Consider the following 19,504-nt stretch of genomic DNA (forward strand, 5'->3'; position numbering starts at 1 on the left):
TAGTTTAGCATGGTAGCATGCTAATATTCGTGATGGGAAAGTCAATGTCCATATTTGGTCATGAACTAAAGTATTTGACAAATTAAAATCCATTCAATAGTTGTTGAGGTATTTGAGTCCATACCAAAGTGGTGGACGGACCAGCATACCTCCAGCCACACCCCAACTGTGGTTAAAAACTAAAAAGAAAGTTTATTAAAGTTGATCATGTGACACATTTAAAATAATGCAATGACACACATACACACATCTGTTTACCATGTGGTTTTATTGAAACCCTGGGTTATCCTTTCCTAAAACACTGATGTGGTAAGCACACTTAAAACATGAACAGTGAAATAAAAAAAAGTTAGAGAATATAACAACATCTAGAGAGAGAGAGACCCATCTTCTTTGGTCTCTTTCTCAGATCTTTCTTTTCTTTTTTTTTCTTTTTTTTTCCTTTTTTTACAGCAGTACAAAACCAATAGACCCAATCAACAAAGTGTGTAAATTTAGTGGTGTGAGTTTTGTGTTAATGGATGCTTTGATATCCAGGGACACCAAGACTTTAAACACACAGGAAATACTAATATTAAGTGCACTTTAACCATACTTGTTTTTTACATCCACCATCTTGCTTATGTTCTTTCCACATATATATTCTTGCTATATGATTGTAGCTTGCAGATACAGATACAAATATCTCATAACAGGAGCAGAAAGCTAGCCTATAGCATTCATCTTAATATCACATAAACAATTTTTGCACTGCTTCAAGTCTCAAAACACTGGAGCAGATGAAGGACACAACCCAAACAGCTGCATTGCGAACCGGTTCCGGGAAAATGAAACCATCAAAAAAAACACCTTTCTTTGAACTCTTGGATTTCCAATTGTCTAAATATTTTCTTGGCTTGCTAGTATTGAATTTTTCTTTTTTTCTATATTTCATCCATTAGCAGTTTAGATGAGAAATGCTGCTCGGCAGTTTTTTTTATAAGTGGACTCAAATTTAAAACAAACTTAAGGCAGAGCATTGACATATACATTATGCAAAAAAAAAAATCATACAAAAACATTATAATAAGCCGCCATTTACTTTGGTTTTTCATCATGTGTCATCACGGACTATGTTTACATGCACACTGTATTCTGGCTGTTAGCTTGTATCTTTGTCAGAGTCATGTTCGGGAGATTCTGTTAAAAGCTTACTCATATCCAGACATCCCAAACATCCCTGTATACATGAAATAATTGCGTATTTTAAGTCTTATGATGGGCACAGGACTTTGACATTTTTGGCTTATATCAGCATGTTCCAGCAATCACATTCAGGTCTCTCATAATCAAGATAAGAGTCTATACAGGTCACTGGAAGCAATGTTTGACATTTACATGCTCCAACACGTGGGGCCTCACTAATTAAAGGGGAATATTGTTGTACGTGTAAACATAGCCATTGACCTCAACCTCTTCCTCTTCTCTCCCCACTCTCTCTCTCTAAGGTCCTAAGGCTGGCAGTATACTTCACACAAAATCAAATCTGGCAGGTTTGGGACCAAAAAAAGCATAAGTTGGATTTGATGATTCAGGTTGGCTGGATGGACTTTGAAAAGGCCTGAAAATGGCCTCTTATTGTATTCTTACTATTTTGTTCTACCAGAACTATAGCAAAATTAAAACAAAAATAAAAAAAAATTACAATCTTATTTTCAGAGGAAATTTCAAACAGAGTGACCGTGATCACGACAGACAAGCTCCTCGAACCGGTGTGGAAACCATTACACAAACAGACACAGTGAGTACACCCGCATCTGCTCACAACAACGTATTTGGCACCAGTTTGACAGCCTTTAAAAACATGCCATATTGAATTTTATTTGGAGCATACTGCTGGCCTAACATCCGTCCTCTTCCCTCAAGCACTGACAAACACCAGGCGTGTGGAGTAGATCAGGTCGGCCAGGTAGAGGAGGAAGTTCAGAGCGGTGAGCACGGCCACCGCCATGAGCTTATCCCACACACACAGCCCCTGGGTGCTGCTGCAACCGGACGGCCTTTGTTTTGTTCCGCCGTGCTTGGGGTCAAAGTTGAAGATGGGCCAGATGATGGTCGCCGACAGATAGAGGACCACAGCCAGCAGGGCATAGGCAGACAGGAAGCGGGCAAACGGGAAAGGGAGGCAGCCGGTGCACTCGCCTATGCAGAGCAGGATGATGGCCGCTGACAGGATGAAGCAGATGCAGTAGACGGACATGCAGTACTTGAGTGCATCGTGACGGTCGTAGAGCACGGGGTCGCTGATGAAGACAAAGATGATGCAGGCCACAAAGGTCTCGCAGACTTTCAGCAGGCCTGGGGCTGTGGCCATGTAGCCGGCCACCTCGCCTGGACGCGCCTTACTGATGCTCACCTCGCTTATGTAGGCGATGGTGGCCAGGCAGGAGAAGACAGTTGACACGATGCGGTAGTTACGGACCTCACTCGGGCCTGTGGACCCCTTGAGGAAGTAGAGGGGGAAGATGATGGAGGCGGACAGGCAGAGCAGGGCAGCGTAGCAGGCGAACGTGATAGGGAAGTTCTTCCACGAGACGGGGGCTCTGGTCTGAAGGCCGAACAGCTCCACCAGGAGGATGAGCACAGTTCCGGCGAAGCTGAAGGCCCAGCAGAAGATGCACCAGTCTCCGGTGCCATGGTACAATCTGCCACCATGCACGGCCACGGAGAAGGCCACACAGGAGAAGACCAGGGCTGCCAACCGTGTCCATAGGAGAGGGCTGGAGTGGAGGACTATAGCCATGGTGGGAGATGTAGTGGGCGATGAGAGAAGGGTGATGGCTCTTTTCTTTATTTTCTTTTGGGAGTCACTTCCTCAGATTTTTACCATCAGCCGCTCAGACAGACAGAACTGCAAAAAGAAAAGACAATAAAAAGTATTAGCAGGGTTTTATGTAATCTTTTCTGACCTTTAGATGAAGTACGAGATACGACCACATGAGGGCAACAGCTTTCAATTCTCCTTAAACAGGCAGTACACTCCTACATACCACTTGCTTAGACACACAATGCTGTTATTGTAGTTTTATGAATGGTTGATACAAGCGAAACCATGAAAACACAATTTCAAACCACAAATAATGACTGCACTGTGGTCACACGCGTCACAGCACATTTACATCTGGTCAAATCATCTGGTAAACACTCTGTCTTTTTTCTCTGGTCCTTTCTGCCTCCCATCAAACTCCAGACTGCTTTCTCAACAGCATTCCTGCGCTTAGTGCAGCCTGTTTCACCCTGACATTCCTACATGGCCATGTCCTCGGTGACGGGCGTGGCGCCGCAACCTCCACCGACCCCACATCGTGTCTGTCATCGCGCTCCAAACATGACCCTCCTCACTTGTTCCAACTCATCTACACTGCGAGAAGATCTGAAATCTTAAAAAGGCCTCTGAATGTGAATTCTGGACTTTGCTAATGGAAACTGCGTCTTAAAGGCCCTGACAACGTGTTTTCTCATTCGGCTTCTTCCTGTAAGTGATGCGATTCTATGAGAACAGAATTTTTTCTACCAAAGTTAAAGCAGTTTTTTTTTTTATTTCACATAAGAGGAAAGTGATGGTATGTACTTCATAACACCAATCAATGAATTACTACTCAATACTTTGAATGTCTTATTCCAGTGGTTCAATTATTGCTTATTTAGTCATGAATATTTAAGGTTATAGAGAAATACTTAAGGTTTGAAACCACATTTTCATTGACTTTAAAGAAAGAATACTTCTACGGTGCCATTAGGTCTGGGTTAGGGTTTGCACTTACAACAAAATTATGTATTAATGTATATGTGATGTATTCTTTTGCAATTTTTTTTTTACATTTAGATTGTACATTGATTTATTGGAGTAGACTTACTTACAATTTTGAAAATGGTTGTTTCAGTATAAAAAGTGACCACAATAGCCACAATTGACAATTTCAGGACAATGGTAAACGCTTAGACATGGTGTAACAATAGCACAAGTATAGAAGTGTTATAGAGTTATACAGCAGTATTTTAAATTAAATTAACCTAAGTTTGCCAACAATAGTCAGATAAGCTACTGGTCACAAGGGTGTAGCAATAAAACCCTTGAATATATTGCATAGAGCAATGGTTTGTTTTATTACCCATGAATACAACTTTTCATTTTGCAAGCGAATGAATGAGCAATTTCTTCTTCCAACAGTCACACAGTCTCAGTTTAAAGCTCACGTGGGGACATGTTTTAGCTAGGCCTCGACATCAAATCCTCACACTTGTGAAGATGAAACCAAACACCTAAATTACTTAAATGATTAGTGCATTATCAAAATATTATATTATATTTTACCGCTAGCTTTGGTTGGCTCTGTCTTTGCTTGACTGACAAATGTCGATCAGGATGAAACACTTTGTTGTTAGTTGCTCGATTTAATTCACTCCTCTCTCAAAGTTGGGGTTTTTTTTTTTGTGGCTGCTAAAAATCTGACAAAATGGTGCCTAACTCAACTTCAGACCACATAACACCCTTTCTGAAAATTATAGATAACGTCATGTTTTCAACAAGCCCCGGAGGTGAGCAATCAGGTGTGAATGGTTACACTCAACTGCCCAAAGCAAGGCAGTGAAGGGTATTTCCAGTTTAGAAAAAAAGATACTCAAACCGCAACCCTTTCCGCAGCTGCACTGACAACTCTGTGATGTAATGATGCTTCTTTCATTAACACAGTACAACATTTACTCTTGCTCCTCTATGAAGGATTTGTTTTGTATGTTGGAGTATAATGGCGTCTACATAAGTATACTCTTATATAGACTACTACTCCTGTCTTGAAGCCAGCTGATATGTTGTGGAGTCTATCAGCAAAGCAACGAGTCAAGAGAGAAGTTTTTACAGTGAAGAAACACTCTGACCCCATTGGTCGTCCTCCCTTCTGTCCCCTCTGACACCCATCGCCCACTTGGCACTTGGTTTCACAAGTGCTGCACTGCATGTTCCCAGTTTACACAGAGAGGCAATTATAAACAAGGAGAAAAGGCATGTTTACATTAGTCCCATTAAACACCTATGAAACAGTTGGGGCTGGGCAGAGGGAAAAGCTGAACAGTGGCGAGTTATGAATGTAAAAGAAAGAGGCAAAAAGAGACAGAAATGGAAAAAGAAATCCTGCAGGATGACTCACTTGAAGCCAAGAGGGAGGGTAGGTGAAAGTTGGTGAGTGGGAGGGGTGGGGTGGGGGTGAAAAGAGGGAGGGACACGGGGGAAGCCCTGTGCCTCGGCCACAGAAGAACACATAGTTTAAACACAGTGATGGAGTGGAATAGCAAAAGAATGAGTCACCGCCGGGCCCCTCTCTTTCACCCCCCCCCCCCCCCCCCCCCCTTCTTGTAAGATTTTCCAACTTACTGATGTGTTCCAGATGTGCTACAGTCTGGCTGCTGCTGAACAACTGGTAACTTTGTCATATTTGCCAGGTCCTTTCCTTTCCTCTCCTCTCTTTTCCTTTCCTTCCTTCGCTCCTCATAGTCTCATTCGGTGGCTACGCCCTCTTTTTTCCATCAGTTGTCCCTCTCAGCTCAATACCCCCACTCCAGCTTTAAAGTCAAGGTACCAATTATACCTCGTGTAAACCACTCAAAATAAACGTATACAGAGGGTCGTAATGGAAAAATCAATCGGGCCACTCCTGCCGCCATAACTTTGCTGCTTATGGAATCAAGTCAGGAAAGAAATGGGAGAGGAAAATGGCAAATGAGAGAAAAAAAAAGAAAAGAAAAAGAAACAAGAGCTCCGTGTGGAAAAAAGTGTCTTTACGCAGCACAGCATGGAAAACACGACAGGATCATGCAAACAGGGGCACTTCCCCAAATGGAAGAGGTGCTGAAAATAGGTTCACCCATCAGGCTTGCAACAGGACAGCAAACAGGATGTGATACCATTACGCTCCTCCACACAGTCACTCAAACAGCAGGGGAGTGTGTTTCTACACACACACGCGCACACACACACACACACACACACACACACACACACACACACACACGTATGCATCATAAGGACAGACGTTCAGGAAACAAGTGTTTGTCTCAGGCTGAGAGGTCATGAGCGCTGCTTGTTTGGTTGTCATGACACAACATCACAAACTCAATTTCAGCCATAATCCACTTACAGGGAATCCGTGGGTCACAGCACAAGACAACAAGACGAGCTCTGTTGGCAAACCATCCCAACGTTTGTGTATGTATGTATGTGTAAGTAACAGCTTAATAGAAGTATATTAGTTTATTAAGGTGCAACCATTGTGGGTTTTCGGAGGGTGAGGAAAAAGACACCATTATCACCAATTTTTTTAACCTTTTCAAACCGAAAAAATCTCAAATATTCAGGATTTTCCCACAGAATACCATTCTTGTCGGCCCAGAGAACAATGTGAAACAACTTTGACACCACCATGAGATACTAAATGTCTATGATGAAACACACACTGATCATTTCTTAAAGGGTCATCGCCCTTTTTGCAAGGCAGATTGACTCACCACATCTTCTCGAGGGAGAGGGGAACTTGGCAACAGTTGCTCATTTAAATGAAGTACAATCAGTATCTTGATAATTCAGGCAAGTGAATCACAATAGCCACAAGGCCCAAAAAGGAGAGTAAAAGTCCTCCATAAACTACTAGTTGTGTTTTAGGTTAATGCAAAGGTTCATTCATTGACAGTCAGGGTGGGTGTGCCGCCTGCCGCACCCTGCTCCCACCACACTACACTATAGCCCAAAACACAAACTGACACAAAAACAAACAGACATATGACTGGGCAATACATTTTGTCAAAGATACTGTCAAGAAAATCAACTTGTGAAAACAAAGTTACACACCCTAAAAATATTACAATAGAAATTCCTAAAAATTTTATAAAATAAAGTTGCTATAAACTCAATAAAAAGCAAATTAAAGTCCTTTAAAACTTAATTTAGTTCTCAACTAAACTCTCAACTGGGTTTTTTTTTTAAATAGGCACCTTTCCAAGTGTGAACTCAACGATGTCAGAGGAAAGGCTCTTTCTTTAATCTGTGAAGAACTGTACAGAAATCAAATCAAATCAAATCAAATCAAATAAAAGCACTCTATAGCTGCTGACAGAAGGTTATCATACTTTTCCCAAAAGGCAAAAAAAAGGGGCAACAAGTTGCAGCTGAAGAAACCCTTTCCTCTGCCCAAGCTTGCAGTAGGACACTTTCCCTTACCGTGAAATCACCGCATCACATCGGTTTAATCTGAAAGTTGGTTATTACCTCGTGAGCTCTTCTGCTGCTGTTCTCTGTTCTCCAGGTCGGTCCAGAGAGAGAAGGGAGTCGTAGTTTGCACCTCCTCAGCTCCCTGACTGAATTTACTAGCAGCTCAGGGGAGCAGCTCCCCGCCCAGCGAACCAAATTAGGCATCAAATGTCTGCATCGTTATTCACATCTGTGTGAATTCCTCCTCCTCCTCCTCCTCCTCCTCCTCCTCCTCCTCCTCTCTGCTGCTAAACACACCCAGTGTAGTGCAGCAGAGGTTTACCCTTCTTTAAAATGACATTTTTGGATTAGTTTTGCACATGTTACCTGGCTGGCTGCGTCGTGGAAATAAATCTAAAGTTAAATTGATATTTTTATATCTCTTAACAATTATATCTCTCCTGTATTTCTCTTGAATCCCCCCTTCTCTGTGTTGTGCTGTTAATGGAGATTTGCGTGTAAGTCTGTTTATTTATTTAATGTTAATATTCACTTGGAAATAGACAAGGTGTGAATAAAACTAAAGGGGAGTTCCCCCCCTGTCCGGATATTACTAATAAGATTGTCGTCATTCTTATTTTCATTCCTCTCCATCATTGTTACTATCGATACGGATCGGATAAGCTAAATATTTGTCAGTGCTCCCTGTTCTGTGTCATCGCACTCTGAGATTATTTGTATGTGCTGCTTAGCAACTGCCGTAGTAACCCCTGGCAACCATATTTATTTCCTGAGAGTTGTAAATTGGCGAGTGTCCTGAGCGTTAAAAAAAAAACCTGTAAGAGAGAGCGAGATCTCTGTCACATGCACATTCTTACGAGACTGCTTTAATTAGCTTAAACTGCACATTTCACTGCGCCATTATAATTTATAGGTGGGCTGTAATGTCAGACACTGGCACAACTTTTTCTTGTGTTATAGATTTATTCTATTCTGTTCTATTTTTATTCATCACTTATTTACAAAAAGTTGCATGATGTTCTAGTGGACAAAATGAGGTGACAGTGAAAATGACATGATTCATCTCAGAGGTTTTTTTTAAACCAGATTGACTTCCTTTTCAAGAATGATAAAATCTTCTCTCTCTATCTCTTTATTCAGATTCTTCATTGAAAATGTTAGTGAAGTATGTAAGTATTATATGATATTTACCCCTTGTGGTTATAACATTTTTCATTTAGGATAATTGATTTGAGACATTCTCCATGGACACTAAAGTTTGGGATAGGTGATTTTATGTTGAGCTTTAACCAGCTTTGTAGATTTAGCCAAAATTGGATGTGACTGAGCATAAATGAAAAGGTTGACTAATAAAAATTCAATCTGAGATGTACTTGCTTGTAACACAGTAGCTATATTATAGTTGTAATCAGCTATAGGCATATTTAAAATGGTTCCTCATGCAAATTAGGCTATCTCTTAGACTCTATAACTTCTCCTATGAAGAAATTTATATTATCACAATTTTGTTTCGCTGTATTGTCATTCATTATTTTTTCATAAAGTTGCTTCCACTTATTAGTGTCCACAGAAGGAGTTAACATTGTTGGTTGGCAAATACATCAATAAACATTTAGGGTGGGTTTAGGTTGAGTGGGACTCTTAAGAGAGTGGATAGTTCACTGTGTGAGTGTTGATGACCAGTCGCAACAACTGTTGTGTTAGTGCTGAATGCCTGTTGGACAATAAACAGAGGCCCTGATTGGTGAAATGTCACAGCTGTGGTATCACTTTAAAAGTGGCTCACGCAGAAAACCTCATGGTAAGCATGCTGACAAATCTTTTGGAGTGATAAGAAAACAAAATAAAAAAGAGTTAAAGTATAAACTGAATTATCCTTTGAAACAACAACAACTTTCTTACTATTAAATTTGAATATACCAGGCTACACAACAGACTACACAAAAAAAAAAAAAAAATTTAAAACATTTCCCCACTCAACATGACAGTGTTAGCTAATGTGGGAGTGGGGATTGCAGGTTGAGTGGGACTATGCAAAAAAACAAACAACCTCATAGCTGTGGGACATGGATCAAAACAAAGAAAGTAATGATGTGTCAATTTATTTTCATAGTACAAGTAGCTACATGAAACAGCAGATGGACATGTACTAATAATAATTCAGAAAATACAACAGCATATAAGAAATCATAATTTAAATGAAATAAATAAATCAAAAAAGTATATTTTTTAAAGAAAAAATAAATACAGGGGTACATAAATAAATTCACAAATAATTAATTATTCAGTTAGAAGTAACATGGAAAAAGATGCTATAATTGTCAAAAACGTAATACTTTTTTGTAGTTTATTAAACCGACTGATTTGATAAGAGAATTTAGTTTTAGGAGAAAAGGAGAGAATTTGGGAGTTGATTTGGCGGTTTTTTGATTGTGGATAAAGAATTTAGCAATGGTAATTCATATTTTATATTAATTGTCCTACAGGAAATTACATCATACACTTGGGAGAGAGGAGTGGGGAGAGGTTAAATGGAAACAGAATATTAAGGAGAGTCAAGAGGGGGAAGAGAGAGCAAGAGAGAGTATATAGTACTTATAAATGCTAAATAATGTAAAAGTAAAACGTTATTCAGATGGCACCAAGGAGTTTAGTTTTTTTTTGTCATTTTATCCGCTGCCACCAGATGACGCCATATTTATTTAAAGTCAAGCTCGTAGCTATGACGACCTAGATTCCGCGACGTTTTCGTCAGTTTTCGGGGACCTGTGCTCAGTGGGTGTTCGCAGAAGGTAACATCATGGCGTCAGGAGCAGGAGAGCCGTCCGCTGGACACGACGCAGAACTGGACGAGTTATTGGACAGTAAGAGATGGCATAAAGTATTTACATTCACTTACATGGTAACGACATTAGTATGGTTGGTTCCGGTTGTTAAAAGGGCTCCGATGTGGCACTGGGACCCCCTTCTCCCCCTGTGTATGTATGTGTGTGTGGTTAGCTTATGTGCTCGATGGGACCTCCGTATTGAGTCCCAGATATCGTCAAATTATCGTCAATATTCACCTAAACAAGCAAATAAAAGTTACAGGTGGCTTTGTAATAAAGCGCTATGTGATGATAATGTTAGCTACCTTAGCTGTGATCCAAATCCACCGAGCAGTTTTAATACATTATGTCTTTGCCCTTGAATTTGTTCAACCCATAGAAAGTTGGACAGTTTGATAGAGTCTTTCTGCACTTGCCTTTGTGAGCTATTTTATGTGGCGAATACCTTTCTGTTGCAGGTATTGGTTTTTACTTAATGTAAACATGTTTCTGTGAACACCTCACGGCTGCACTAACACTGGTGGAAGAAGTACTCAGATCCTTTACTTAAATACATGTTCCAATACACAATGTCAAAATACTCTTTACAAGTAAAAGCCCTGCATTCACAGTTCTATTTACGTGAAAGTACAGGGGATTTTTTCCCCCGAAAAATGTAAGTTAAAGTACCGATTCTGCAGAAAATATCCCTTATCAGTGATATATCATCTTATATGACATATTAGATAATAACACATGCGTAAACCATGTCGCTGTTGCAGCTGCTCGACATGGAAATCTGTAATAAATAATCTGAGGGGTCATGAGATGATTAATGAGGGTTGGACACAAGCAAATTTTATATTTTCTTTGTTTGCCTTCATGAACGTAGGTGGTGTTGCAAGGCTGTTGAATTGGTCTGTATTATTTTAGTTTCGCCAACTGTGTGTAAATTTCAGGGAATATTTTTGCTTTATGGGAGTTAAAATGCTATATGTATGTGCAGGAGCTGTATGATTGTTGATCGCGAGTTCAAGCTTTGACGTGTAATTATTTGCTAGTTTACAGTCTGTTATGTATACATTTGGGTTTTGGACTGTTTGTGGGACAAATAGGAGTAATTTGAAGACGTAAAATTGGCCTCTATGAAATTACGGTGGACATTTTTCTCTATTTTCTGACATTTTATAGACCAACTGATTAACAAGTGTGATTGAGAAATAATTATTAGTTGCAGCCATAGTATGTAGCCATTCCTTAATTTCTGTGTCATAATATTAAAGGAAAGAGTCATCCTGTTAGAGCTCCTGAAGAATGGAAAACATCCATAGGACTGCTCTAATGTGGCCATAAGGCAGAAACGAGGAACACTTGTTGCTACCAGGGAGAAACATTAAGTATATAGTAGGGTTACTGTTAAGGTTTGGACACAGTAAAATCAGCTGGAATATGCTGCACAAGATGTTACAAAATGGAAAAGAGTAGACAATTAGAAAATTATTACATTTGGGTGAATAACTGTGAAAACTCTCTTGACTGGCTGTGGTTCTAATGTCGTCTCTTTCTTTCAGGTGCGTTGGATGACTTTGACAAGACATCGGCCCCTGCGGCCCCTGAACCTGCAGCTGCTTCCTCCTCAGCCAACAGTGGTGCAGAGAAGGTCTGTATGTGCACAACAACTAAACTTCTCCTTGACTGTAAGTGGCTAAAACAGTGAAGTTAGTTTGATAGAAGACCTAAAGATCAAGGAATTAGAGAAATTAACAAGTATATAGTTCTTTAGGGTTTTGAGTTTCTGCCAATACCGTCTATGCCTAGTTTAGTTAAAGGGAAAAAAAGTCTCTTAATAGATTTTTTTGGATCAATTCAAGTTGCTGTTTCCAACTCTGAAAGATGGACAGTATTTGTGTTTGTCTGTGGTCAGTGGCCCTTGACTTGGTCAGTTCCTTGTTCTCTTTTTGTGTTTGTTTTCTAATTCGCTGCTGCCACATGTTTCAATCAGCTGGTCGCTGGTTGTGTAAATGGCAATGCTTGCAAAGTTCAGTACAACAAGCCCCGCCCCAAACCTTCACAGTCCATCAAAAAGTACTTTAACAGTTGAAGGGAATGTTTTTGTTGTAGTAACCAAAATTTACATTTACATTTACATTTACATTATAGTTACATTTGCCCAGTTCTTGAAGGTGTGCCTGTGATGTCAAAGGAGTTATTGAGTACTGAGAAGTAACAGTAAAATTTAAAAACAGGTTAATTACAGTTTAATGCCCAGAGTCATCTCCCAAGTCTCTAGAAAGCACCTTACGGGTTCCCTGTCTCCCTGTGTAGCCACCCCTCCTTGAGGACTGCAAGCTCTTCGAGAGTCTCTTTGAGGGGGAAATGGCTGCTCAAGCCAAGGAGGAGTGGGAGAAGGCCATGACGGAGCTGGCCCAGGAGGAGCCAGAGTTACTCCAGCACTTCCAAAAGCTGTCAGAGGCTGCAGGCAAAGTTGGTAAGGTCATCAGTTTGCACTACTAGCCCCCCCACCCCACGTGTGTGCGCTTACTGTATTCTAAATGGTACCTGTGTATTCTGTATAGGCAGTGACACCGCCTCCCAACAAGAATTCACTTCCTGTCTTAAAGAAACCCTCCGTGGCCTGGCCAAAAATGCAGACAACCTTCAGGTGGGTCAAATCAGAATTATTTCGAAACTGCTCAGTGCATTAATTTAACACTTTTCTAACCATATTGTGTTTTTCTTTTCTTTTTTTTTTCTTATAGTCAACAGGACTAGCTGGGGACGATCTTGTCAAGGCTCTAGAAGGCCTCGGATTGGATGAGGGTGGCGAAGGAGGTGGCGAGGACGGAAACATTCTGCCCATCATGCAGTCCATCATGCAGAATCTTCTCTCTAAGGAAGTGCTTTATCCATCTCTCAAAGAGATCACTGCCAAGGTCTGCCTTTGTTCTAATAGCAGTTACCTTACCTCTTTGTGTCCCTTTTTTTTTATAGCAGTTGTAATAACTGTCACTAACCCTCACAGTACCCAGAGTGGTTGGATACCAACAAGCCAAGCCTTAGCCCAGAGGACTACCAGCGCTATGAACAGCAGGCCAACATTATGGGAGAGATCTGTAAGCAGTTTGAGAAGGAGGAGCAGGCGCCAGAGGATAAAGAGAGCACGTTCGAGAGCATCATGGACCTGATGCAAAAGGTAGACACACAGATTCAGCCCGTTAATATGTTTGTTACAGTGTCTTTATCCTTGTGCTTCTTCAATATTTGGATTGTGAATCTGCATCTAACCATTACTGTGATAGATAAAATACACACCTACATTAAATAGCTACTACTGTAAGAGGAAGCCAATTGCATTGGCAGTGGATGGCACAGCTTACAAACGGCTGTATTGATCTAACCTTAATGTGAATGGACTTTGGCTCATTCAGAATGAAACGCATCAGTTTATAATGTTTTTGCTTACAGCTGCAAGACCTGGGCCAACCACCCAAAGAGCTAGCAGGCGATGCGGTGAGTTTCCACTGTTCTCAGTCAACAGAACAACACTGGATGTGTTATATGTGACCTTAGTGAATAGCATGATAGCAAGAGATGTTTCACTGCTGAATCATATTTTTAAGTTCGTTTTCTGATCTCATTTGGAGCCAAGGAGGCTTTTCTGTATTCTCTCACTATATCTATATCTCTACCTTTACACGTTCCTCTGTGGATATTTGGTTCTTGCTACAGCCTGTAAACAAAACTCGGGCTCCACAGTGTACACTAAAACTGTATTGTCAAGTACACAGCTGTATTACAAATCCCCGAGTCAGGAATCACACTCATGTTCACCTTCATACTTCTCAGTCTCCGTTTCCTTTTATGTTCTGACCTATACTAAAACCATTCATGCATATGTGTTGATTTATTGTCCGTTCATTGCAGCCTCTTCTTTAAGTGTTGATAAAAAAAAATCAAGTTTATCTTGAAACATCACACAAATCCTCTCCAGAAGATGTTTTTAGGATGATATTTGTTTGCATAGAGGAACTTTTCAGGAAAAATCAACTCATGAACTGCTTATGGATAAAATAACTAAGGAGGACTGTGTATTTTCAGTTAATCTAGTCAATTAAATAGCCAACAAACAATGGTACTAAATGGCATTAGGGAAAAAATCATATAAAATTCAGCCATTAATGTTGGTTAAATGTATTTTCCTCAATGGCCTAATACACCCACAGATATTAAAGGAAAAGCTATCAGTGTATAAATTATATGGTAAAGTTGACAGCTGATAAATGAATATGATTTCATGGTATCTACGTATTATCATTTTGACCGACCCTTGCTTAGACGTGACGGTATTCTTTCTCTTTCTTCTTCTCCTTTAGCCTCCCGGATTTAACTTTGACATGGAGTCACTCAACCTCCCTGGAGGGCCGGGGGCCGGGGCGGCAGAGCAGTGCTCCATCATGTGATGAGGTAGCGGCGCAGTCCCATCAGAAGCACTGGAGCCAGAGGATCACTCTGTGTGCGTCAGCAATGAAGAAGAAGTGAGGAAAGGGGTAACAGAAGCAGAGGTCGGGCAGGAGTGTGACCAGACCGACGACACTGTTCTCCCTTAAGCAGAAGGTGTGTGGATGGCAGCAACATCAGGAGGAGGCACGAAAACCACCAGGAACCACACACACAAACACACTCTCTTCTCTGTAAAAATCACTGCAACGCACAACTGAGAACATCTTCACATCTCTGCATTAGTTTTTCAGCGGTTGCTACAGCTCCTCCATGGTTTAGGTTTAACAGCATTCCTTTAAAAAAAAAAAAAGAAAAATACCACTGCTGTTTTCCATATTGTTTTTACATACTGTTTAGCCTCATGGTAAAATCTATCAAACCACCTCACGGGTATAAACGGTGCCTTTGCAAAATGACTTTAAGTTATTATTTTAGGTCTCATAATTAAGTGAATATTCTGCTATCACTCAGCTCAGCACCTCAGATCATAGTTTTAAAGTAGTGTTTAAGAGTTTGCAAAGATCATCCAAGGTTTACACCAAGCTAGTGATCATTCTATGGTATTTAACACACCTCTGTCTCTGTGCAGGCTGGACAGGATTTGACTTAACAAGTTGATGATTTATTAATGTGTAAAGAAACTGGAAAGAAAAAAAAAAAGAGTGTACATTTGTTAATTATTTAAATAATTAAAAAGACTAAAGAAGATTGAAGACCTCATGAGAAGTTCCCAGCACTTACTGTAATTCATCCAACTAATATAACAAGACCCATACCCTGAGTGTTATTCCCCATTCCCAGGTGTTGATTTGAAGTGTTTGAGATGATGATTCCCGGATGCCTTTGCTGTGGTTACAGTGATCATTATAGTGTAGAGTTACTGTGCAAAGTGCTTCCCTTGTGATTCCCCGTGTTTTTAATGTGCTGAGTGGTGTTTTCTTTGGTATGGGGTCCCTGGTAGGAAAGAAAAACACTTGAGTGGTATTCAGGAGTGTTTACCACCTGATAGCATATGCGTATATCCTCTGTACCCTCCATTAAAAGTACATATTGTTCTTTCCAGAAAAGCTGACAGGCAGAGGAAGAGAAACATGTCTATAATTGATGCAGATGCACTGTTGGGTAAGGACATCAACAGCCTCTTGATAGCACATTTTGGCTGTGGTCGTTTGGTTTGTTTACTCCAACGGCCAGTTTTCACCGGCCGCTATCGCCAGTGAACAAAAGCTTACCGCAGTCACTACAGAGAGGTCTAGAAATCACACGACCATCAGCTCATCAACAACTGTATAATAAAGGGGTACTACTGTGAAAGGATTCAGTCAGCCATGCACTGAAAAGAGATCAAATTTACATCAAACACAGCTGAGGGGAGGCTGCGGTGGAGGTCCATAGCGGGGGGTGCAATCGTTTCAACTCTCAGGGCCAATGCAAACATGCCCAGAGCACCGTTACAAAAATGCAGCCTGTCATTTGACACTATTTTGTTTTGTTTTTGTAAATATATGAAATAAAATAATGATATATTGCAAATTGATTTTTGTTGTGAATTATTAGTCATTATTGCTTTCATTGCATCAGTGCAGTGGTAGAATATAAGGAAGGTACTGTGCAGTTTTAGGTACTTATGTATTCCAGTTTTTATGCCTCCATTTCACTACATTTCATACAGGTCAACTATAGTGACAGGTTACTTTGCAGATGATGAAACTATGTTTGGCATATAAAATATGATGCCTGGTTATATCATAAAGTTTCAAGTTTAAGTTTTATTTGTCATTTCAACTGCACAAAATTGAGATTTAAGACCAGAACATAAAAGCTTTGAGAAAAAAACATATAACGCTGTATTTAGGTCCATGGACATATGAAAAGCTGAATAATAAGCTAAGTAAGTATTACTGCTTTAACTAAGGTATTGTTAATTTTATTGTATTTTGAAAAAATTTAAATCTCAATTAAAGGTCCACTTACTAGCTTTTTATGGAGTTTTTTTGTTGAGTTTGTTTAAATTATTCTTCTACCAAGCAAACTCTATCCACTGATGAAGACAATGAGATGAAGATGAAACTCCAGAATAAACAAATAAAGTGGACCATTTAGTTCTGTGTGTGTGAGAGAGACTGTAAAAACCACTTTTTCCAAGGTCACTGATGAACTTTTCGCACTCAACATCTAAATGCTTCTTCCACCATTAGTAACAGTACAGGAATAGCTGACATTCACCGTTTAATCTTGATTTGGGAAACAGCAGAAGGAGTTTGGAAAACAAGCTCACCACAAGGTCAACTTTGGTAGCAACTGTGCTGCAGCTTTAAATCATATCACATGATCTTCATCAGCAGATGGAATTTTGTCAGTTGCCATGGAATTGCAGATGTTCATGTTTCTATTTTTTCTGAGCACTGAAAAAAAGCACTTGAGATTCATATATTAGGACTGAAAGCTCCAGAACAGCTAGGCTACGAGACAGACCTTGTTTTCTCTGGAGCTGCTGTTCACAAGGCCATGAAAGAACTTTGAACTTCGCTTCAGCAGTCTTTAAAGAGCACAGAAAAATGGAAATGTGAATATTTACATTTCCATTGGCAAACTATATCTGCTGATGAAGATCTTGTGATATTACAGAGAGCTCCAGAACAGCTACTAAATGGACTTGGTAGTGAGACTGTTTCCTCAACAGTATAGATATGACACTCAATGGTCTCATCAATTCATTTTATATGCGACCCTTTTGCGTTTTGCCTGTATAGAAATTTGCTATTTAGATATGTTATGTTTTTATTTTCCCATCGTGACGCTTGTCAATTCAGTTCTATGTGTTGTATTTCTATATGCCGCCGCCGTGGCGCTTTCTGCGTCAGATTTTTACTTCACAACTTTATTGTTCACAGCCGGAAGACAGAACGGGCTACGTGTCAGGAAAAAGGAGACTCGGCTAAATGGGCGAAGGCGACTAGGCCGTCTGACTTCACCTGTTTCTGGACTATTTATCTGTTTTCATGCTCGTTGTGGAGTTTTATTTTACCGGAGCATTAAAATTACGACCTTTACAACCGCCCAGTGACAATGTTAACGAAATTTGAAACGAAGTCGGCCCGTGTTAAAGGTAAGAGATTCGGTTAGCATAGGAGCTAACGTTACCTAGCTGTAGTTATCCGGCTCAGGAATTTATTCCATTAAAGCTGTGTCTGTAAATGAATACATCCCTTGATCAAACGGCTCGTGTATCACAAACTCTTTTGTCGAATCATCTATATCACATCTTATGTCTATTTATAGTGACGTTGACACTACCCCAACATTTCTTTAGCTGTATAGGCTAGCTAACATAACAAACTGCACTATGTGGTTAGACTTTACTGCTAAACATGGTTTCTTTGCCGCATATACGGTTTAGTAAGATTATATCTCAAATGGCCTGTTTGTAAATGTTATTGTTAGCTAATCGGCTATTTTATATTTCAGGCCTAAGTTTTCATCCCAAAAGGCCATGGGTTCTTGCAAGTTTGCACAACGGAGTCATCCAGCTGTGGGACTATCGGATGTGCACTCTGATTGACAAGTTTGATGAGCATGACGGTAAAACAGTGATATTTATTATTACTCCAACATCCATGCTGTGATCTTGATAGATATGCAATTTGACTGACGTGTCGTTGCCCACAGGTCCCGTCAGAGGCATCGATTTCCACAAACAGCAGCCTCTGTTTGTGTCTGGAGGAGATGATTACAAAATCAAGGTGAGGTTGCGTTTGCCATGAAGAAATGAAGTGAATGATGAGGAGGGAGACAGTGGAGGCACTTGTCTGGGTTTGCAATACTGTTAAATCAACGAAATTATGGTTAGACAAATGAAATACAGTTTCAAAGAAAAGTCCTCTCACACTAAGTTAACTCCACTACTCACAGCTTGGGAAACATAAATGGTGTAGTAGTCATAAATGGTGGCTATGCAAACTATAATTTCAAGGTATATGAATTAACAAATGGATTCTTCAAATGGCAAATATCAAGGTTAGCGATTACTCACAGTTTTGTCACCTACTATGATGTAGGACACACACCCAGCTGGAGCAACTCACCAACTCACCCAATCTAATTACCAATAAATCAATGGCAGGAGAGACTTTCCAGTGATGTTTAATGGTTTGTTTCATGGTAGTATTATTTCTTGTGGATTTATTATTTCATCAGCATGTTATACCTGTATATGCTGAGTAAATATTCCTGTTTTGACCAGGTGTGGAACTACAAGCTGAGACGCTGCCTCTTCACCCTCCTTGGACACCTTGACTACATCAGAACCACCTTCTTTCACCATGTGAGTTACTATGCCAGTTTAAAATACACATTTCTTATCTATTTCATCATTGCTTTTGAGGGGCAAATATATTTTATTGCCCATGTGGGGAAAAAAATGTCTGAAATGAATGAATGAATTATACCATTTTACTGCCTGTAGGAGTACCCCTGGATTCTGAGTGCCTCAGATGACCAGACTATACGCATCTGGAACTGGCAGTCCAGGACCTGCGTCTGGTAAGACACAATTTAGCTTGAACTGTTTTCCCTGTTTCATATAATCACACAAAAGAAAGACATATTTGGAATTTATCTTGATTTTACAAGTTCTGAGATCCCAGAAAAATATTTCACATCCTAAATGTAAGCCTGGTGCCGGTATTCTCATTTTCCCAACAAAGAACTTGATTATGCTGTTGGTCAAATTCATCGTACTGCAACATCTGTTTTGTTTCATCATCGCAACCAGTCACACTGTGTTCTAAAATATTTGAATGTACCCTGTCTTTCCCCTCTCGTCCACAGTGTGCTGACCGGCCACAATCACTACGTGATGTGCGCCCAGTTCCATCCATCCGAGGACCTGGTGGTTTCCGCCAGTCTGGACCAGACTGTGCGAGTGTGGGATATCTCCGGTGAGGGCTTGGGGATG

General features: G+C 40.2%; 3 protein-coding genes across 3 annotated transcripts in view; 2 read left to right on the forward strand and 1 right to left on the reverse strand.

Annotated features, from left to right (window-relative positions):
* Window positions 1–249: 249 nt before the first annotated feature.
* Window positions 250–7,446, reverse strand: myadmb (myeloid associated differentiation marker b). Its single transcript, XM_023424454.2, has 2 exons — window positions 7,298–7,446; window positions 250–2,890 (listed from the first exon to the last, which is right to left on the reverse strand). The coding sequence occupies exon 2, from the start codon at window positions 2,780–2,782 to the stop codon at window positions 1,901–1,903; it is 882 nt and encodes a 293-aa protein (XP_023280222.1). The 5' UTR covers window positions 2,783–2,890; window positions 7,298–7,446; the 3' UTR covers window positions 250–1,900.
* Window positions 7,447–9,972: 2,526 nt separating this feature from the next.
* On the forward strand, window positions 9,973–16,084 carry pex19 (peroxisomal biogenesis factor 19). Its single transcript, XM_023424457.2, has 8 exons — window positions 9,973–10,104; window positions 11,619–11,707; window positions 12,373–12,535; window positions 12,624–12,709; window positions 12,807–12,980; window positions 13,070–13,240; window positions 13,513–13,557; window positions 14,421–16,084. Exons 1-8 carry the CDS (start codon window positions 10,041–10,043, stop codon window positions 14,505–14,507), a joined length of 879 nt encoding a protein of 292 aa, XP_023280225.1. The 5' UTR covers window positions 9,973–10,040; the 3' UTR covers window positions 14,508–16,084.
* Window positions 16,085–17,449: 1,365 nt separating this feature from the next.
* Window positions 17,450–19,504, forward strand: part of copa (COPI coat complex subunit alpha) — a 13,046-nt gene continuing 10,991 nt past the window's right edge. Inside the window, exons 1-6 of the mRNA XM_023424426.2 lie at window positions 17,450–17,656; window positions 18,016–18,129; window positions 18,217–18,290; window positions 18,791–18,871; window positions 19,013–19,089; window positions 19,378–19,487. Of these exons, the coding sequence (XP_023280194.1) occupies window positions 17,617–17,656; window positions 18,016–18,129; window positions 18,217–18,290; window positions 18,791–18,871; window positions 19,013–19,089; window positions 19,378–19,487 (496 nt within the window). The 5' untranslated portion in view covers window positions 17,450–17,616. The remainder of the gene's footprint in view (window positions 17,657–18,015; window positions 18,130–18,216; window positions 18,291–18,790; window positions 18,872–19,012; window positions 19,090–19,377; window positions 19,488–19,504) is intronic.

Source organism: Seriola lalandi, unplaced genomic scaffold (assembly GCF_002814215.2).
Source record: "Seriola lalandi dorsalis isolate HSWRI2012SDOR001 ecotype SW California unplaced genomic scaffold, Sedor1 jcf7180002054736, whole genome shotgun sequence".
In the NCBI taxonomy this organism is placed as follows: domain Eukaryota; kingdom Metazoa; phylum Chordata; class Actinopteri; order Carangiformes; family Carangidae; genus Seriola; species Seriola lalandi.

Bases quoted from the DNA above. Each gene is read 5' to 3' on its own strand.
- pex19 (XM_023424457.2), top strand. From the start codon at position 10,041: ATGGCGTCAGGAGCAGGAGAGCCGTCCGCTGGACACGACGCAGAACTG. The intron at 12,536-12,623 runs GTAAGGTCATCA...TATTCTGTATAG, and splicing joins AGAGGCTGCAGGCAAAGTTG to GCAGTGACACCGCCTCCCAA. The intron at 13,558-14,420 runs GTGAGTTTCCAC...CTTCTCCTTTAG, and splicing joins AAGAGCTAGCAGGCGATGCG to CCTCCCGGATTTAACTTTGA.
- myadmb (XM_023424454.2), bottom strand. From the start codon at position 2,782: ATGGCTATAGTCCTCCACTCCAGCCCTCTCCTATGGACACGGTTGGCA.